Source organism: Cervus elaphus, chromosome 32 (assembly GCF_910594005.1).
Source record: "Cervus elaphus chromosome 32, mCerEla1.1, whole genome shotgun sequence".
In the NCBI taxonomy this organism is placed as follows: Eukaryota; Metazoa; Chordata; class Mammalia; order Artiodactyla; family Cervidae; genus Cervus; species Cervus elaphus.
This window is the reverse complement of record NC_057846.1, coordinates 41,893,915-41,916,602: the sequence shown is the minus strand read 5'-3', so window position 1 is coordinate 41,916,602 and position 22,688 is coordinate 41,893,915. Positions and strand designations below refer to the sequence as shown.

At 37.0% G+C, this 22,688-nt stretch overlaps 1 protein-coding gene across 1 annotated transcript in view; it reads right to left on the bottom strand.

Moving 5' to 3' along the window:
• The window catches only part of ADAM18 (ADAM metallopeptidase domain 18), a 109,889-nt gene that overhangs the window by 62,314 nt on the left and 24,887 nt on the right, over nucleotides 1-22,688 (bottom strand). The window contains exons 11-12 of the mRNA XM_043893635.1: nucleotides 13,085-13,221; nucleotides 11,580-11,763 (exon numbers count right to left, since the gene is read on the bottom strand). Of these exons, the coding sequence (XP_043749570.1) occupies nucleotides 11,580-11,763; nucleotides 13,085-13,221 (321 nt within the window). The remainder of the gene's footprint in view (nucleotides 1-11,579; nucleotides 11,764-13,084; nucleotides 13,222-22,688) is intronic.

Below are 22,688 nucleotides of genomic sequence, written 5' to 3'. Positions count from 1 at the left end.
GGTCTTTTCCAACAAGTCAACTCTTGAAGGCATGAGGTGGCCAAAGTATTGGAGTTTCAGCTTCAACATCAGTCCTTCCAATGAACACCCAGGACTTATCTCCTTTAGGATGGACTGGTTGGATCTCCTTGCAGTCCAAGGGACTCTCAAGTGTCTTCTCCAATACCATAGTTCAAAGGCATCAATTTTTCGGCACTCAGCTTTCTTCGCAGTCCAACTCTCACATCCATACATGACCACTGGAAAAACCATAGCCTTGACCAGATGGACCTTTGTTGGCAAAGTAATGTCTTTGCTTTTTAATATGCTATCTAGGTTGGTCATAACTTTCCTTCCAAGGAGTAAGCATCTTTTAATTTCATGGCTGCAATCACCATCTGCAGTGATTTTGGAGCCCCCAAAAATAAAGTCTGACACTGTTTCCTTACCAGGTAGCAAAGGGAAGAGAGGTAAGGGTAAGATAAGGGCATTAAGAGATACACACTACTATGTATAAAATAAATAAACAACAAGGATATATTATAGAGCACAGAGAAATATAACCATTATTTTTAAATAACTTTAATGGAGTACAGTCTATAAAAATGTTTAAAACATCAAAAGTCCCTTTATATTCTTCCCTACTTCTCTTTAAGAAAACTTTGGAATAAACCTTCCAAGTAACACTGCTCCTAATGGGGTATTTCAAATGTATTAAAGAGTCACTCCTCACCCACTTGCACACATCTTATGTTATTATAATGAGAATTACATTATCCATGCATTCATTCAATCAACAGTGTTTGTTGAGCCTGGAATATATATCAGATACTATTCTGTGTGCTGGTGATGCAGCAATAATCAAGCCATGAACCACCTATTTCCTCTAATGTTATTTTGTTGTTGTTCTTTAGCCATTATCACCTTTTATGTATGTGTGTATGTATATTTAATGTCCTATGGCCATTGTTCCAAAAAATTAAAATAGATTCATGCACTTGGTTAACTTATATTTCGAGATAAAATTTAGGATCTGCTTTTGCAGGAGAGTAACTTTCAGGTTAAAAGGGGTATGTCGATTTGGATTTAATAAAGAGTAAATTGAATGCAATTTGACTTTAAAAGAAACAGCTATCTATTTATTGCAATTTCTGTGTGTCATTCAGTTTTGTTAAATCATTTATACTTTTCATGTACTGGAAAGAACTCATTAACTTGACACCTATTTGTTACATAGTTGTTTTTTTTTTAAGAGTGTAGTAAACATGCCTTTGTTATTTCGTTCTTTAATTATTTATTGACTTTTAAAAAATAAAGACTATTACTCTTTGTCTCAGGTATTTCACTATTGTACGCTAACAGCAATAACACTTTTTTTTATTATCAAATATAATGGATCTGCTTCTAATGAGTCACTTTATATATTAAATTTTTTATAAATTACTGCTAGACAGTTTCTTAAAACTGATACTAAATTTTATTCTGAAGTACATTTTTGAAGAAGGAGTATTTAGTGTTAAAGATTCTTCCTCAATTAGTTGTGATATGTTTTTATTTCTTTGTTTAGTATAATAATCACATGGATAAATTTAGTTTGCCTTCTTCCAAATAAACCTCAATTGGGCAGACTTTTCTTTTGGTTGTGTATGCAAGTTGTGCTTAGTCATTTAGTCATGTCCGACTCTGTGACCTCATGGATTCTAGACTACCAGGCTCCTCTGTCCATGGGGATTCTCTAGTCAAGAATACTGATGTGGGTTGCCATGCCCTCCTACAGGGGATCTTCCCAACCCAGGGATCGAACCCAGGTCTCCTGCATTGCAGGCGGATTCTTTACTATGAATTTACTTGTCAATATTTATCATAGAAAACTTGCATCTAGGTTTGTTATGCTAGACTATAGTGTGTGTTTGTGTGTGTGACTTCATAATACTGAATTTTTCTTTACTATTAAAATTAGTTAAAATTTTTATGTTTATTATCTGCCAACTAGTTCAAACTATAAGCATTCCAAATGCAGTTGGCAGATCTTGGGAGATCTCTAAAATATTTTTAATGGTTTCTATAAGGGCAACAAATTCTTAATAATAGTTAGACTTTATTTGTCTTTTATATTGTGTTGATATTTGCATTGATTGGGTAAAAGCAATTGTATAAGAAACTGCTAGAGGTCTAGTTTAAATCAGAGCTTTTGGTCATTGTATTATTCACCATCATGTGTTCAACAGCTTCATTTAAGGAGGTCTTCGGTAAAGAACTAAAAAACTACTAAATTTGTTGAATTTTAACCTCTGAACATTCCTCTAATATTGTGTGACAAACGGAGAGCATTCATAAGCACCTTTTATGCATAATCACAGTATAGTCTCCATTACTATAGATTCTCAAGGAAAACACTTTTGTGATTGTTTGCATTACAGATTGACTAGTCACATTTACCACAGAAAGTGTTTTTACTTGAGAGAACAACTGATAGACAAACCACGGTTTTTCAGGCTTTGGTATTCGGCAAATGTTTTCTTAAAAGTGAGTATGCCTGTTACTCCAAGGAAAACAACTGAATTTGAATCGTTCAAGTGAAAACTAGAATTTTGGAAAATTTTACCATCCATAGAGGTTTCATTTTTCCACTACTTTTCTGATGACATTAGTGATTATATTAATGAATATAAGGCTATGGTATTTTATAATGAAAAATATCAATATTTAGAAACTGCATAATTCAGTGAAACAGCACCAGATATTAGAAGATTATATGCATGCAAAAGGTACACTTGAAGTGTGATATAGACCAGTGGGTTTTAGCATAATAGGATACAAATAATCCACTAATTTTGGTTTTACAACTAACAATGCAACTATTAGAAATTTTCACTTTTCAAATTTGGTGTAGTAACAAAGTAGAATATACACAATTTTCTGAAAAGCTAGTAAAATCCCCTTCTAGTTTATAACTCTATATTTGTTTGAGGATGAATTCATACACATTGGGATTGCATCTGGAAATGATACATTTGAAGAGAAATCACTATCTCATCAATATCAATGCCTCCAGTCTTACAATAAGGATTCTTTTTGAATTTGTTAAATATTTCCATGATTCCTCCTAACAAAGCTTTGCAGTTTTTTTTATTCCATGGTCATGCACATATTTTTGCTGGACACATTCTTAAACATTTCACGTTTCTTAGTTCTGTTGTAAATGGTGTCTTAAAATTTCTTTTTCTAATTTATTGCTGATATAAAGAAGTCTCTCTATTTTTGTGAACTATGTAAACAATGACCTTGATAAATGCACTTATACAAATTATAATTTATTCTTGGATTATTTCAGGTCTTAATTGTACACAATCATATTATTAGGAATGAAGTTACACTTCCAATTGTTAAATATTTTCTTGTCCTGCTTTGTTTTGCTGGTTAGTGCATCACATTCAAAATCAAGTGTAAAGGACAATAGGGGGCATCATGCCTCATTACAGACTTCAGGGAGAAAGACCATCATGTATATGATGTTAACTGTAAGATTTTATAGACACCTTCCCTTATAATACAGTAGGTTCCCTTTTAATAGAAGATTATGATTTCTCCACTGAGATAATCACACTTTAGAATTCCTTAAGTAAACCAATAAATTCTGTAATGTGTGTGCTTGTGTGTGTGTGTGCAGGTGTCATTACATTCAGTTTATAACTTTTAGTGAGAATTCTGTGACCATAAGAAATATGAGCATACATAAATCCATCCTTGGAATAGTCTCATTAGATATTTTATCAAAGATTCATGTGTATGTGTGTGTGTGTGTGTGTGTTTAGGTCTATCCTACTGTTTTCCACCCCATGGATGGTAACTTACCAGCCTCCCCTGTCCATGGGCTTTCCCAGGCAATAATACAGGAGTAGCTTGCCATTCCCTACTCTAGGGAATCTTCTGGACACAGGGATAGAATCTCTATGTCTTGCAACTCCTGCATTGGCAGGCAGGTTCTTCACTACTGTGCCACCTGGGAAGCCCTTTAATTAAGGTTATCTTATCCTTAAAAATGAATTACAGTGTGTAACTTTTTTCTATACTCTAGGTAATGTTGCATAAAATCAGTATAATTTCTTAATTTTTTAATTTCACCAGTAAAGACAACTGGTATGGACTTTTCTAAGTTTTAAAATTATGCACATTATTTCCTTAAAATATATAAGACTATTCACGTATTTATTTCTACTCATGTTGTTCTTTGTTCAGTTCAGTTCAGTCACTCAGTTGTGTCCGACTCCTTGCTAACCCATGGACTGCAGCACACCAGGCTTCCCTATCCATCACCAATTCCGGGAGCTTGTTCAAACTCATATCTGTCGAGTCAGTGATGCCATCCAACCATCTCATCCTCTGTTGTCCCCTTCTCCTCTTGCCTTCAATCTTGCCCAGCATCAGGGTATTTTTAATGACTCAGTTCTTCACATCAGGTGGCCAAAGTATTGGAGCTTCAGCTTCAACATCAGTCCTTCCATTGAATATTCAGGACTGACTTCCCTTAGGATTGACTGGTTTGATCTCCTTGCAGTCCAAGGGATTCTGAAGAGTCTTCTCCAACACACCATAGTTCAAATGAATCAGTTGTTCTGAGCTTAGCTTTCTTCATGGTCCAACTCTCACGTGCATACCTGACTATTGGAAAAACCATAGCTTTGACTAGACAGACCTTTGTTGGCAAAGTAATGTCTCTGCTTTTCAATATGCTGCCTAGGTTGGTCTGAAGAAGGAAATGGCAACCCACTCCAGTATTCTTGCCTGGAAAATCCTATAGATGGAGGAACCTGGTAGGCTACAGTTCATGGGGTCACAAAGAGTCGGACACAACTGAGTGACTTCACTTTCTTTTTCTAGACTATAGTCACAGATGGGGAAGGAAATAGCAACCCACTCCAATATTCTTGCCTAGAGAATCCCGTGGACAGAGGAGCCTGGTGGGCTGCAGTTCATAGGGTCACACAGAGTCTAACACAACTGAAGTGACTTAGCAGCTGAAGCAGCAGCTTGGATAGCCATAGTTTTTCTTCCAAGCAGCAAGAATCTTTGAATTTCATGGCTGCAGTCACCATCTGCAATGATTTTGGAGCCCAAGAAAATAAAGTCTGTCACTGTTTCCGTTTTTTCCCCATCTATTTGCTGTGAAGTGATGGGACCAGATCCCTTGATCTCCACTTTGTGAATGTTGAGTTTTAAGCCAGCTTTTTCACTCTCCTCTTTCACTTTCATCAACAGGCTCTTTAGTTTCTCTTCGCTTTCTGCCATAAGGATGGTGTCATCTGCATATCCGGGGCTATTGATATTTCTCCCAGAAATCTTGATTCCAACTTGTGCTTCATCCAGCCTGGCATTTCGCATAGATGTACTCTGCATATAAGTTAAATAAGCAGGGTGACAATACACAGCCTTGACATACTCATTTCCTGATTTGGAACCAGTCAGTTGTTCCATGTCGTTCTATCTGTTGCTTCTTGACCTTCATACAGATTTCTCAGGAGGCAGGTAAGGTGGTCTGGTATTCCCATCTCTTGAAGATTGTTCCACAGTTTGTTGTGATCCACACAGTCAAAGGTTTTAGTGCAGTCAATGCAGACGTTTTTCTGGAATTCTCTTGCTTTTTCTATGATCCAGTGGATGTTGGCAGTTTGGTCTCTGCTTCCTCTTCCTTTTCTAAATCCAGGTTGAGCATCTGGAAGTTCTCTGTTCATAGACTATTGAAGCCTAGGTTGGAGAACTTTTAGCATTACTTTGTCAGTGTTTGAGATCAGTGCAATTGTAAATGCTGCTTTTTTTTTTTTTAACAAATATTGTTCATTTTAACCTGGTTGTTAAATTTATTAGTACAATATTTTTGATGCCATCCTACTATTTTTTCATGTCATATTATAAGACATACAGTGTTGCCTCATCTTTAAGTACCGTTATTCCTGATTTTTTTCTTTACTAATGTTAGCAGAATCTTATCCATTTTATTTATTTATAACAAGAACTTGCACTTGGGTGTAGGATGCTTGAATATAGAAGCTATGTTGACCATGAAGATGTTTTGGGTCTTCTGATGTCATCCCTGTTAGATCTGCTAACTAATTATTCTGCAATGGTCTTGGTTTTCATTACATTTCATTTTAATGTAATTCAAATTACTTTCTGCTTTGCCTATTGATTTCTTCATCCAAAACACATTCTCCTTGCTAATTTCTATCCTGGTAATTCCAGGTTTATCCTTCCCTATTCTTCCTTTATCCTTTATCATTTATCCTTCCCTATTCTTGTAGCTCTTACTCCACATATAGGGGAACCCAGGTGAGGATCTGTCACCTTCTCATTGTCTCCTCAATATGTCACAGAAGAACTAGCAGCATGACCACAGGTTAGGATAAGGAATCTACTGGATCTACTCTGAGATGGATTTTCCCAAAGATACCAGGTACCACCTGGATTCTCTACATGCCTATGCTACCCATGATGTTGTTTTGGGTCCTCTTTGTAAGCCTCTTGAGTAAAGACTCTCTATTCATCATTCTATAATGATCTGGGTCTCCCCAGTGAACAGCTACAGCAAACAGCTGGAGGTCACTATGGAGGGGAATCACTGAGGAAATTGTTGCTTTATATCCTTACTGGGGCCACTGTAGGATCTCAACTTCAACTTGAACAATGAACTCTGGCTCTGAAACTGGCTTGGTTGCATAAATTTAGCAAGGAATTGTGAATTTCCATTAGTAATATTTGGCAACAGCCCTTTGTTCACCTCTTGTTAGCTTTCAGCTACATACATCAAGGACTCTCATCATTGACCACCCAGATCTCTCTTAATCACAGATGCTTGGCCTCAGCTATTTTGGAATTCAGCAATCCCTAGTGGCATTGAATGCCCAACTCCATAATGGTACTTCCAGCCACCAACCCTAGTTTATAGAGGAAAGCTACCCCTGAGATTTTCAGCAATGTTGGAATCTCCTTGGAAATGCACTTCTTCATTGCTTTAGTGAAAGGGGTGCACTCTGGGCCACTCAAATAATTAGGTGCTAGTTTTTTTAATTAAAATATGGCCATTACTCAACTTTTGATTCTTCCTGTATTACTCCATTAAGGTAGTCCTGGCATAACAACCTCATTTATTATAGCCCAGATTGTTTCCCATCTTCAAAGCTCAACCTAGCAGCAAATCAAGGCTGGCCCTAGGTTATCTTGGATGAAAGGATGCTCATGTTCACTCAGTTGTGTCCAACCTTTTGCAGTCTCATGGACTATAGCCCACCAGGCTCCTCTGTCCATGGTGTTTTCCAGGCAAGAATACTGGAGTGAGTTACTACTCCCTTCTCCAGGGGATACTCCCAACCAAGGGATCGAACTTGCTTCTCTTGCACCTCCTGCATAGCAGGCAGATTCTTGACCAATGAGCCACCTGGGAAGGCCCCTAGTGTGAAAGTTGCTCAGTCATGTCTAACTCTTTGCGACCCCATGGACTGTATAGTCCATGGAATTCTCCAGGCCAGAATACTGGAGTGGGTAGTCTTTCCCTTCTCCAGGGGATCTTTCCAACTCAGGGCTCAAACCCAGGTCTCCTTCATTGCAGGCAGATTCTTTACCAGCTGAGCAACAAGGGAAGTCCCCTGCCAAGACATTAAATCCTAATTCACTAGACAGCATCCCCCTATCAATAAACTCTACCTTACCTAGGCTTATATTTCAATATCTTAGGGCCAACATCCTTGATATCCCTCCCTGGCATGTTCTCCATGTTTTTGCCCACACATGTTAGCAAATTCTACAATTCAAAGAAATAACCTCTCTATTCCATAGCAGAGAGTATGTCTTCACTTGGGCTGTGTTTAGACTTTACACTAACTGGTGGTCTGGTTCCAACAAGGGAAGGCAGAGACAGATCTTGAGAAGAATAGGCCTCCTCTTGTGAGACATCCATCTCACGTAAGTCACTATGGTCCACACACAACATGATGCTCTGCTCCACCAGGAGGCGGGCAGTAACTTCACAGCCCAGGGGCTTCTGAGGAATCTGGAGGTTTAAGTTTCTCAAGTGCATCTATTCAAATGTGCCAAATCCAGACATGAGGACATGAGTACCTATTACTATGTGGCCAGCATGAAATAACACTTTCAGAATCCTATATATATATATATATATATATATATATATATATAATTTTGTCTATTTATTAATTTTGGCTTCACTGGGTCTTCACTGCTGCATGCGGGCTTTCTCTAGTTGCGGTGCACAGGCTTCTCATTGCGGCAGCATCTCTTGTTGCAGAGCTCAGGCTCTAGAGCCTTCAGGTTTTGGCAGTTGCAGCTACCGGGCTCTAGAGAACAGACTCAGTAGTTGTGGTGCACAGGTTTAGTTGCTCTGTGGCATGTGGATTCTTCCTGAATCAGTGATGGAAACTGTCTTTTGCACTGCAAGTGGATTCTTCACCACTGAGCCACCAGGGAGGCTCCAGAATCCTGAGTATCTGCTTCCTAGGACAATTTCTGATTCAACTAATGTGCTTTGAGTTTCCCCAGAAAGAGACTCTGAAACAAGGATTGTCACTGTGGTGGTTTAATTGTGCTCAACTCTTTTGTTGAGCACAAACAACAAAATTGTTTGTTGTGCTAAATTGTGCCCAACTCTTTTGCGACTGTAGCCCACCAGGCTCCTCCATCCATGGGATTTCCCAGGCAAGAATACCGGAGTGAGTTGTCACTCCCTTCTCCAGGGGATCTTCCCAACCCAGCGATCAAACGCACATCTCCTGTATTGGCAGATGGATTCTTTACCACTGAGCCATCTGGAAAGCCTGCAATGAAGATGCATATTAGTAATTTATTTGGAAGGTGTATTATTTCCCTACTCATGCTGTTACAAATGACCACAAACTTAGTGGTCAAACTTAAAATTACACAAGCTAATTTTCTCATGCTTTCTATAGGTCAGAATTTCAGATAGGTAAACTAGGTCAGGTTATTTGCTTACAGTTTCACAAGTGTAAAACCACAATTTGGAGAATAAGCATCCTGTTGCTTTGGTCGCCATCAGCCAAGGGCTAGTCTTTTCTCCAAGAAAATACCAAAATTTCATCTTATTCTTCCATGTGTCTTCCTCCAGAAGTAGCAGTTTGAGTCCCTCTCACTTTCCAAGGCTTTTTGATCCCCTTTCTGTAACAGCTCTCTGATTTCACCTGGAGAACATTCTGTTTTTGAGGGCTCATGTGCTTAGACTGGACCCACCCAGATAATCCAGAATAATGTCCCTTCTTTAAGGTCCATAAGCTTAATTACTTCTGCAAATTACTTTCTGCCATGTAATATGCATACCCACAAATTCCAGGGATTTGAGAACAGATGTATTTGAAGGTTCATTCTGCCTACACCAAAGCACTGGCATGGGATATTAGGGAAGGGAAGCAAGCCAACACATTTAAATTTGTGAGCTGGTTATGGCTTCTGTAAGATAAAGCTAAATCTCACAAGTATCATTTCATTGCATATATATATACCACATCTTCTTTATCCATTTCTCTTTCGATGGACATGTACATTGCTTCCATGCCTTGGCTATTGTAAACAAGGCTGCAATAAACATTGGAGTGCATGTATCTTTTTAAATTATGGTTTTCCCTGGATATTTTCCCAGCAGTGGGATTGTAATACCATGGGATATTACTCAGCCATTAAAAAGAATGGAATAATGCCATTTGCAGCAACATGGATGGACCTAGAGACTGCAATGCTGCGTGAAGTAAGTCAGACATAGAAGATGAAATATCATATGACATTCCTGACATGTATAACCTAAAAAGAAATGATACAAATGAACTTACATACAAAAGAGAAAGAGACTCACAGACTTAGAGGACCAACTTATGGTTGTCAGTGCACACCACTATATTTAAAATGAATGACCAACAAGGACCTCCTGTATAGCCCATGGAACTTTGCTCAATGTTATGTGGCAGCTTGGATAGGAGGGGAGTTTGGGGAGAATGGAGATATATATATATATATATGTAGCTGAATCCCTTCACTGTTCACCTGAAACCATCACAACATTGATAATTGGCTATCATCCAATACAAAATAAAAAGTTAAAATAAAAAAATATCCCACAAGTAACTCTGGGAAATGATACAGAGTTGGGGACAGAAAACATTTTTTGTAAAGGATGAAACAGCAAATAGTTTCAGTTTTGTAGAAATGCTATGCCATACAGTTTTTGTTGCAACCATTCAACTCCACTGTTATAGCACAAAAACAGCCATAAACAACATGCCAATATATAAGCATGGCTGCATTCCAATAAAGTACCATTTACAAAAGTGAATGGCAGCTGAACTTGGTCCATTGGCTATAGTTTGTAGAACTCTGATGCAGAGCGTGCTTTAGAGAATTTCCTCATGCAGAGCAAACAACTGGGGACATTATCCACAATCCTAATTATCTGAGGACTGATTGCTAGTCCTGAGTGCATTAAGTTCTCCTTGATAACTGCCCAAGTATTCTACTCTTGAGGGCAGAACAAACACTACAACACAAAGTATCAGGTACATGAAGCAAAAACATGCAGCAGGAATAACCAGTGCCGAGGAAATATGGCCGAGCATGGTCAGCATATGCTGTAGTTATCAGTCTATCTGTAGCCTGCAGCTGTGGAAGCTCACATTGTGTAGATTTAGCCCTAGATTATGCTGCTTCATTTTATCTTTCATTAAAAATAATCAGATTTGTCAAATAACTGGCACACATTCAGGGGTAGGTCAATGCAAGATGTGAATAGTGCTATTTGTCAAAAAACTAAGATGACACTGGAAAATCTGAGATAGTCAGAAAACATATATACATATACACACACACACACACACATACATATAAGGAGATGGTAGATGGTTAAGAGAATTTGTAAGGATTTAAGTTACATAAATGAGTAGTGGTTAGCTATTTTTCTTGGTGGATAAGAAAGTCATATAGCTGCTGGGGGAGTAATCATGAAGAAACTTTATTTTATTTAAATGGGGGCATTGCTAAATATTAGAAAATAATGATACTATAACAAACTAAATATCTGGTCCTATCAGTTGAGAATAGTGTTAATTGCACATTTGGTTGATGGAGATACAGTATAATAGATTCCATATTTATCTTTATAAGGATTATAAAGAACAAATTTTGATCATCCTGAAACCTGGAAATACAGGAATATTTGAGAATAATTAAGAAAAACCCATTACAATGTTTAGACATTCTCGCAATGACAAATGACAGAAAAATGCTGGACCAAATTCAGAAGTTTATAAAGAAAACAGAGACTGAAGTCTCTAAAAAGGTTTCATTTAGTATACATACTCAAAAATTCTCTGCTGGCATAATTGGGAATGGTGTGTACAAACCCAGATTTCATGACTACTCATCTTCTCAGTTTAAGAGGTATGTGGAAGTGATTCATACATCTTAATTTATCCTCACTTTTATAACTTAATTCTACTGAAGACTTAGTTGCATATATTATTCCATATATACTATGGTTGCTTATTAGAAACATACAAAATTGTGCTCAGATTTCAGCCTTAATCGCTCACCTGTTCACTGCCACAGTCACATTCTTCATGCATTTCCAAAATCCCATTACCACACACTGATTGATTTTGATAGAATGGTTTCAGTATTGAAAACTTCTGAAGACACTGAGCTTCAAATGTTGAAACAAAATATCTATATTCATGCATGCTACAGTTGCTAAAAATCTTTACACCACTGGAAACTCTAAAATGAAATAATCCTCAGGTTAAATAAACCTAGCTAATAAAACCACATCTAAACAATGCACCATATATAATGATATGAATTGTAAGATGCTCCAAACAAAAAACTAATGCTTTTTTGTGGAGACAATGTCAATCATGGCTAATTTTTTAAAATTTTCTTTTTAATTGGAGGATAATTATTTTACAATATGGTGATAATTTCTGCCATACATCAACATAAGTGAGCCACAAGCACACACATGTCCCCTCCTCTTAAACCTCCCTCCCAATTCCCTCCCCAACCCACCGCTCTAGGTTGTCACAGAGCACCAGCTTTGGATTCCCTGCATTAATACAGCAAATTCCCACTGGCTATCTATTTTACAGATGGTAATGTATATGTTTCAATCTACTCTCTCCTAACATTCTATCACAATAACTGAATTTATCCAGCTTTAATAAAAATTAGCCCCTCTACTTAAGCACTAGATCCTACATTCTCTCCTACATTACTCCGTGATTTTGCTCCTGTGTTCCTTATATCCAACATCATCTTTTCCTCCTCTTCTCTTTATTTTGATCGATCTATAGTTACATCATATCTCCCATCAATAAAATCTCTCCTTTGATTATAAATTCCACCCCATAATCACGAAAAGGTCACCTATGTCTATTATCTCCATTTTACTGCCTCCCACAGAGTTCATCAAGTTCCTTAAAAATAACCTAAAATATTGACTGGAATTGTACTGAACTTATAAACTTCTTCTGGAAAAGTTAGACATTTTATAGTAAGTCATCTATTTCCTTAGTGCTGGTATACAGACTAGTTTTCAAGATTGATCACTCTGATGAATTTTCTGATATTGTTGTTCTGATGGTACACTGACTGATTCTGCTGCCTGTGCATAGGTAGTCAATCATAATATTTGCAAATAAGGACATCTACTTTCTTATTCAAATCTTTTCTTTTTTTTTTCCCCCTCAAAATAATAGCCCAAGTGACCAGTTAGCCAAGGGTGATTTTGCTTTGAACAACAGATACAACAACAATATAAACAGCAAAAGTATCTGTGTGAATACAATATTTCATAGTCCTCATAAATCTTTACATTTTTCCTCGAATTCCCTTTAGTGAATATTTCATTATTATGGGATCCACCACTTTCTGGAGTCTTGTATCACATGGACAAATTCACTAGTGTGATTTTTCCTCATGCACAACATTCCCTCCCAATTTTTTGATGTGGGATTGAGTATAAAAAATAAATTCATTATGTCTTGTAACCAACTGCACAAATATATGCATGACATTAATTTGAGAGAAAAACAAGGCTTACATTGCTTCATGGTTCATTATGCACTTAGCTGTTGGACAGGAACACTCCTGGATGTCATCATATGCTAACCCTATTTTAAGGCCAAGTAGTTGAGCTATAATAACTGAAAATCCCTCCAGTGTTATTATGCCTGGATACTGAAATAAAGAAAGTTGAAGAGAAAACCAATATATGAGAAGAAAATGAAAGCAAGTAATACATCAAAAGAGCTTTGTTCCTATAAAATTTTATATTTTAATACTTTTGCATGTTGACCATATTTATACTTATTTTGATAAATCATCAATCTGAATATCCATATTAATTAATTTATTAAAAAATCACAAGATAAGGTAGTGCAATCAAACACATTTAACTTTTTTATTAAATCAATTCATTTAATTAACAAATATAGTTCAATATAGACATGGGTCAGGCACTATGATAAAAGATGAGAATATAGTGGCATGTATGAAAAGAAGGGACTTTGTCCACACTTGGAGCATATTTTACAGAAGAGGGGAAAGAAAATTAGTTGGAAAGTAACAACAAACCTACCAGATATAAAGAAAACATGAAAAGTGCTCTAAAGAAATGGAACCCTTCAACAGAGAATTCTGAGGAGGGGTATAACTGTATAGTTCAGATAGTTAGAAAAGTCTATTTGTGGCACTGATGCTTAGGATGAGATACAAACTTTGGGAAATGACCCACCATTATGAATATGGTAGCAAACTTGTTTGGGAAGCTGTTCAAAGGCTGTACTATAATGAGTGAAGTAAAGAAATGACAGGATGAAAGTTCAAGACACAGGCAAGGCCGTGGTAAAGAAATCTGGAGTGAGATGTCCACCCAAAAAGACTGAGAGTAGTGAAGAGTAGCATTTCATATGAATGGAATGTAAATTGTATTCATTTCATAAATAAATATAGTTTATTTATGTAAATAAATGCATTTATTAAATTTATTTAATAATTACAAAATTTTTAGAACTTAAAAGTTACAAAAAAGTGTTTAGAACTTCCCAGTTTTTCTACATCAAAACAAATTACCATGAGTAAAATTTAATTCATACACTAAATGAAGATATTGTGTTTGTGTATGTGCATGGTATAAGGCATGGTGACTACAGTTGATGAGACTGCATTATATACTTGAAATCTGTCAAGAAAGTGGGTCTTAAGCATTTTCATAAATAAAGTGATCCTATGAGCTGCAGCACGCCAGGCCTCCTTGTCCATCACCAACTCCCGTAGCTTACCCAAACGCATGTCCATTGAGTTGGTGATGCCATCCAACCATCTCATCCTCTGTCATCCCCTTTTCCTCCTGCCCTCAATCTTTCCCAGCATCAGGGTCTTTTCAAATGAGTCAGCTCTTCTCTTCAGGTGGCCAAAGTATTGGAGTTTCAGCTTCAGTATCAGTCCTTCCAATGCATATTCAGGATTGATTTCCTTTAGGATGTACTGGTTGGATCCCCTTGCAGTCCAAGGGACTCTTAAGAGTCTTCTCCAACACCACAGTACAAAAGCATCAAATCTTCAGTGCTCAGCTTTCTTTATAGTCCAAATCTCACATCCATACATGACTACTGGAAAAACCATAGCCTTGACTAGGTGGCCCTTTGTTGGCAAAGTAATGGCTCTGCTTTTGAATATGCTGTCTAGGTTGGTCATAACTTTCCTTCCAAGGAGTAAGTGTCTTTTCATTGCATGACTGTAGTCACCATCTGCAGTGATTTTGGAGCCCCCCAAAATAAAGTATCTCATTGTTTCCACTGTCTCCCCATCTACTTCCCATGAAGTGATGGGACCGGATGCCATGATCTTTGTCTTCTGAATGTTGAGCTTTAAGCCAACTTTTTCATTCTTCTCTTTCACTTTCATCAAGAGGCTTTTTAGTTCTTCTTCACTTTCTGCCATAAGGGTGGTGTCATCTGCATATCTGAGGTTATGATATTTCTCCCAGCAATCTTGATTCCAGCTTGTGCTTCATCCAGCCCTGTGTTTCTCATTATGTACTCTGCACATAAGTTAAATAAGCAGGGTGATAATATACAGCCTTGACGTACTCCTTTTCCTATTTGGAACCAGTCTGTTGTTCCATGTCCATTTCTAACTGTTGCTTCCTGACCTGCCTACAGGTTTCTCAAGAGGCAGGTCAGGTGGTCTGGTATTCCCATCTCTTTCAGAATTTTCCACATTACACTTTAATTATGTAAGTATTTTATTTGTCAATTATGTCTCAATAAAGCTAGAAAGTGAAAGTGAAAGTCATTCAGTCATGTCTTACTCTTTACAACCCCATGCACTATACAGTCCATGGAATTTTCCAGGCAAGAGTACTGGAGTGGCTACCTTTCCCTTCTCCAGCGGAATCTTCCCAACCCAGGGATTGAACCCAGGTCTCCTGCATTGCAGGTGGATTCTTTACCAGCTGAGCCACAAAGGAAGTCCAAGAATACTGGAATGGGTAGCCTATCCCTTCTCCAGGGAATCTTCCCTATCCAGGAATTGAACCAGGGTCTTCTGCATTGCAGGTGGACTCTTTATCAGCTGAGCTATCAGGGAAACCAATAAAGCTGGGGGTGGGCAGGAAGAGTTGTGGGGTATGTATGTTTGCATGTACACAAATACAGGAAAAAAAGGAGAAGAAAAATGAATATGGTCAAGTTTCAATAGAGACTTAAACTCTATAATATAGACTATAATAATTACTTCAGGTGGTGAAGAAGTTAGAGTCCACCTGGGATTAACAGAAGCTTTTAGCATTGGTCGGAAGTCTATGCTCAAAGGAAAATAAAAAGAGTTTGTGTGACTTTTAGACTGAGGCCAAGTATAATGGACATGGTATGTGGGTTCATGGGGCACTAAGGGCAAAATCTTTACTATTTCTAGCCTGGAAAATATAAAATGTGAATATCAGGAAATTATGACTGTCAAATACACAAACAGAAAACTTCAGAAAGAAGATAATCTTAATTCTGTCTCCCACATTTTTCACTGATTCCTGAGACACTCATACAGTTAGCAGCCTCAAACACTACTGAAAAGCTTCAGCTGAGGCCAGAGCTGCCGTCTGTGAGGCTGAGTTACTGTTCTGACTTTAACCAAGAGCACTGAACGACAAAACAAGCAAACAAAATCAACCCTCGACAGAGAAAAGCAGCAGAATCCAGACTTCCTATGAATGTTGTAATGTCCAAGGTTTCAAAGAATATCATTAAAAAGGCCACGGAAACTAAATCAGGTTGTGAGCAAAGGCCCATAAAACTAGCCTAGAATGTGTATTTTAGAAAATAAACTGTCTTCAGAAATGGATAATGTAAAGAAAAATCAGTGCCTCATGACAATTCTCAGAAATATTCTGAATACAGCCCAAAATTACTCTCATACCAAGAACCAGGACTATCTTGACTCTAGTCAGAAATGGCAATCAACAGAAAGCAAAACCAAGATGCATTTCCTGACAAGGATTTTAAAGCAACCATCATGAAAATGCTCCAATGAGCTATTGTGAAAACTCTCAAAGCAAATTAAGATATAGAAAATTTCATCAAAGAAAGAGATAATATAAAAAGAACCAAATGAAAACTTCAGAAGATAAAAAATACAATAATAGGAAAATAAACTTCAGTAGATGAATTTAGTAAAAAAAAAAAAAAACAGAGATGACAGAAGGGAGTATCAGTGAACTTAAAGACTGATTAGTATAAATTATCCAATCCTAAAACAGAGAGGAAATAGCTTTTGAAAAAATTAACAGAAATACAGGAACAGTGGGACAATGACAACAACAACAAAAACCTAACATTAATATCGTTAGTGGCCCAGAAAAAGAGAAAAAGTGCATAGCTGAAATATATTTGAAGAAAAAAACGGCTAAAAATCTCCTCAATTTGGCAAAAGACACAAATCTACATATTTAATAGATTCACAAAACTTCTAACAATAAACTCAAAATAGTGCATGATCAGACACATCATAACTAGATGGCCAGAGAAAAATTTTAAGTGTCTTGAAGTCAACCAAAGGAAAACAACAGATTGCTTACAGAGGAACAATGATTAATAGGCGTTCTCAGCAGAAATCACGTCAGACAGAGAATGTAACACAATAGTTTTGAAGTGCTGAAAACGACTTTCATCCAACAAAAATATCCTTAAAGAATGAAGATGAAATAAAGATATTCTAAAATGAAGGAAAATTAAGAGACATGTTGCCAGTAACCAAGCTTTAAATCAATGACTAAAGGAAGCTCTTCAGACAAGGAAGAAAATGATAATAAAAGAAAACCTGTAACATCAGTAGTGAAGAAAGAGGAACAGAAAAGGTACTTACACGGGTAGATAAAATAGACTATTTTTCATTTGATTTTTTAAAATTATGTTTCAGGGTTGAAAATAAAAATTATAATTTAGTGTGATATACTTATTAATATGCTTGGAAGTAATATTTAAGCAAACTATACTATAAAATTTCCCATTTTATGATTATACACATAATTTCAGATCTAAAATAAATATGGTATTAACATTTCTATATTCTACTTGAAATAGTAAAATGCTGGTAAACAAACATGTGTATGTGATTGTGTCAGTATGTGTAATCTCACTACAGAACATGTGAAAAATGTTTTACAAAGAGAAATATTGAAAAACACTAAAAATAAGAGATTGATAATTTCTATCAAGAGACAGGATATATTTGTGTACTATACAGTATCCGTCACAGCTATAATTACCTAGACACAGTGGATTAATGAGTGAATAAAGCTGTAAATAGAACTTTATTTACAATACAGGTGGTTGGCCAGACTTGGCCAATGAGTCAAGCTTGCTTATTATGTCTATGATGAATAAGTCAAAATAGAATACGAAAAATTGTTCTAGAAAAAATGAGAACTGGAAATGGCAACAGAGGACCAAAAAAAGAGAGATAAAACAGAAAACATATACTAGGTTGACAAACTGAAATACAGATGCATCAACATTTAGATTCAGTGCAAATTTCTAAACATACTAATTAAAAGACACAGATTGGAGAAACGGAGGAAAAAACACACGGTCCAACTGCTGATTGGAAATTCACATAATATATAAAGACAAAAGCAGTTAAGAAAACAGATGTAACATATGAACATTCATCATAAGAAAACTGAAGAGGCTATATTAATAACAGATGAAGCTAGCTTCAGAACAAAGATTATCATGGGCAAAGGATATTGCAATAATAAAAAGTTCAATAATAATCTTAATTGTTTGCATATTGAACATAAGAGCTGCAAAAATATGAAGCTAAAATGAATACAATTGAAAGAATAAACACACACATACATAATTCAGTTGGAGACTTCGACAACTCTCATAACTGACAAAAGCACTAGACAACTGGAAATTGTTTAAAAGACATGAAAAATATTATCACACAATGTCTATAAAACTGGCATTTATAGAACATTCAACTACAGCATGATATATGTCTTATGCAGTTTGTAACATATGTGGCTTAAACCAAGGTGTTCATGGACTTCAATAATTGCAAGGTTTCTACCCATGATTGGGCTTCCCTGGTGGCTTAGTGGTAAAGAATCTGCCTGCAATGCAGGAGACCTGGTTTGATCCCTGGTTGGAAAAGATCCCCTGGAGAAGGAAATGCCAACCTACTCAAGTATTCTTGCCTGGGAAATCCCATGGACAGAGGAGCCTGGATGGGCTACATACAGTGCATGGGGCCACAAGAGTCAGACACTACTTAGCAACTAAACCACCACCGCCCATGATATGAAGTAGTGCAATTTTATGCCTGAAAAAGTTAAGCCAATTGCTCAAGGTTGGTAAAAAGGATTAAAAAGAAAAGGAAAAAGTTAAGAAGAGAAAAAAATAGATGATGAGTCAAAATGCTCTCATACATACTTAACAAAGTTCTACAAAGAAAAGGGAAACAGAAATATGATCAAGTAAAAAATACAATAAAACTTCTCAGGACAGAAGTAAATTAGTACCCAGATGTAAATCCATGGCTGATTCATGTCAATGTATGGCAAAAACCACTACAATATTGTAAAGTAATTAGCCTCCAACTAATAAAAATAACTGAAAAAATATATATATGTGTGTGTGTATATATATAAATATAAATATATATATATATATATATATATATAATGGACAAAAAAAATTTCAAAATAACCTAAAGAAAAAAGTGCTTTAATATAACAAGCATATTGGATGATAAAAGATACCATGGAAGGATAAAAAGATCATAAATGTCTTCATAAGAAATAAGCTATTAAGATGTTGAATCCTGTCTTCAATATAGGAAGTCAAAAGATAATGCCTAATTTTGAAGCATCACTATGAACAAAGCTAGTGGAGGAGATGGAATTCCAGTTGAACTACTTCAAATCCTAAAAGATGATGCTGTGAAAGTGCTGCACTCAATATGCCAGCAAATTTGGAAAACTCAGCAGTGGCCACGGGACTGGAAATGGTCAGTTTTCATTCCAGTCCCAAAGAAAAGCACTGCCAAAGAATGCTCAACTTACCACACAGTTGCACTCATCTCACATGCTAGCATAGTAATGCTCAAACTTCTCTAAGCCAGGCTTCAACAGTACATGAACAGTGAACTTCCAGATGTTCAAGCTGGATTTAGAAAAGGCAGAGGAATCAGAGATCAAATTGGCAACATCCGTTGAATCATCGAAAAAGCAACAGTTTCAGAAAAACATCTACTTCTACTTTATTGACTATGCCAAAGCCTTTGACTGTGTGGATCACAACAGTGGAAAACTTCAAGAGATGGGAATACCAGACCACCTGACCTGCCTCCTGAGAAATCTGTATGCCAATTAAGAAGCAACAGAACTGGACATGGAACAACAGACTGGTTCCAAATTGGGAAAGGAGTACGTCAAGACTGTATATTGTCACCCTGCTTATTTAACTTACATGCAAAGTACGTCATGAGAAATGCTGGGCTGGATGAATCACAAGATGAAATCAAGATTGCTAGGAGAAATATCAATAACCTCAGATATGCAGATGACATCACCCTTATGGCAGAAAGTGAAGAAGAACTAAAGAGCCTCTTGATGAAGACATACAGATGGCTAACAAACACATGAAAAGATGCTCAACATCACTCATTATCAGAGAAATGTAAATCAAAACCACAATGAGGTACCATTACACGCCAGTCAGAATGGCTGCTATCCAAAAGTCTACAAGCAATAAATGCTGGAGAGGGTGTGGAGAAAAGGGAACCCTCTTACACTGTTGGTGGGAATGCAAACTAGTATAGCCGCTCTGGAGAACAGTGTGGAGATTTCTTTAAAAACTGGAATTAGAACTGCCATATGACCCAGCAATCCCACTTCTGGGCATACACACCGAGGAAACCAGATCTGAAAGAGACGCATGTACTCCAATGTTCATCGCAGCACTGTTTATAATAGCCAGGACATGGAAGCAACCTAGATGCCCATCAGCAGATGAATGGATAAGGAAGCTGTGGTACATATGCACCATGGAATATTACTCAGGCATTAAAAAGAATTCATTTGAATCAGTTCTAATGAGATGGATGAAATTGGAGCCCATTATACAGAGTGAAGTAAGCCAGAAAGATAAAGACCAATACAGTATACTAATGCATATATATGGAATTTAGAAAGATGGTAATGATAATCCTATATGCAAAACAGAAAAAGAGACACAGATGTACAGAACAGAATCTTGGACTCTGTGGGAGAAGGCAAGGGTGGGATGTTTCGAGAGAACAGCATCGAAACATGTATATTATCTATAGTGAAACAGATCACCAGCCCAGGATGGGTGCATGAGACAAGTGCTCGGGCCTGGTGCACTGAGAAGACCCAGAGGAATCGGGTGGAGAGGGAGGTGGGAGGGGGGATTGGGATGGGGAATACATGTAAATCCATGGCAGATTCATGTCAATGTATGGAAAAACCAGTACAATATTGTAAAGTAATTAGCCTCCAACTTATAAAAATAAATGAAAAAAAAGAAAGAAAGAAAGTGAGAGAGTGAAAAAGTTGGCTTAAAACTCAACATTCAGAAAACTAACATCAGTGTGTATGCCCGGAAGTGGGATTGCTGGGTCATATGGCAGTTCTATTTCCAGTTTTTTAAGAAATCTCCACACTGTTTTCCATAGCGGCTGTACTAGTTTGCATTCCCACCAACAGTGTAAGAGGGTTCCCTTTTCTCCACACCCTCTCCAGCATTTATTGCTTGTAGACTTTTGGATAGCAGCCATCCTGACTGGCGTGTAATGGTACCTCATTGTGGTTTTGATTTGCATTTCTCTAATAATGAGTGATGTTGAGCATCTTTTCATGTGTTTGTTAGCCATCTGTATGTCTTCTTTGGAGAAATGTCTGTTTAGTTCTTTGGCCCATTTTTTGATTGGGTCATTTATTTTTCTGGAATTGAGCTGCAGGTGTTGCTTGTATATTTTAGAGATTAATCCTTTGTCTGTTTCTTCATTTGCTATTATTTTCTCCCAATCTGAGGGCTGTCTTTTCACCTTACTTATAGTTTCCTTTGTAGTGCAAAAGCTTTTAAGTTTCATTAGGTCCCATTTGTTTAGTTTTGCTTTTATTTCCAATATTCTGGGAGGTGGGTCATAGAGGATCTTGCTGTGATTTATGTCGGAGAGTGTTTTGCCTATGTTCTCCTCTCTGGGCATACACACTGAGGAAACCAGATCTGAAAGAGACACGTGCACCCCAATGTTCATCGCAGCACTGTTTATAATAGCCAGGACATGGAAGCAACCTAGATGCCCATCAGCAGATGAATGGATAAGGAAGCTCTGGTACATATACACCATGGAATATTACTCAGCCATTAAAAAGAATTCATTTGAACCAGCCCTAATGAGATGGATGAAGCTGGAGCCCATTATACAGAGTGAAGTAAACCAGAAAGATAAAGAACATTACAGCATACTAACACATATATATGGAATTTAGAAAGGTGATAACGATAACCCTATATGCAAAACAGAAAAAGAGACACAGAAATACAGAACAGACTTTTGAACTCTGTGGGAGAAGGTGAGGGTGGGATATTTCAAAAGAACAGCATGTATACTATCTATGGTGAAACAGATCACCAACCCAGGTGGGATGCATGAGACAAGTGCTCTGGCCTGGTGCACTGGGAAGACCCAGAGGAATCGGGTGGAGAGGGAGGTGGGAGGGGCGATCAGGATTGGGAATACATGTAAATCCATGGCTGATTCATATCAATGTATGACAAAACCCACTGGGAAAAAAAAATAATAATAAAAAAAAAAATTAAAAAAAAAAAAAAAACTAACATCATGGCATCTGATCCCATCTCTTCATGGCAAATAGAAGGGAAACAATGGAAACAGTGACAGACTTTATTTTGGGGGGCTCCAAAATCATTGCAGATGGTGACTACAGCCATGAAACTAAAAGATACTTGTTCCTTGGAAGAAAAGTTATGACCAACCTAGACAGCATATTAAAAAGCAGAGACATTAATTACTTTGCCAACAAAGGTCCATCTAGTCAAGACTACGGTTTTTCCAGTGGTCATGTATGGATGTGAGAGTTGGACTATAAAGAT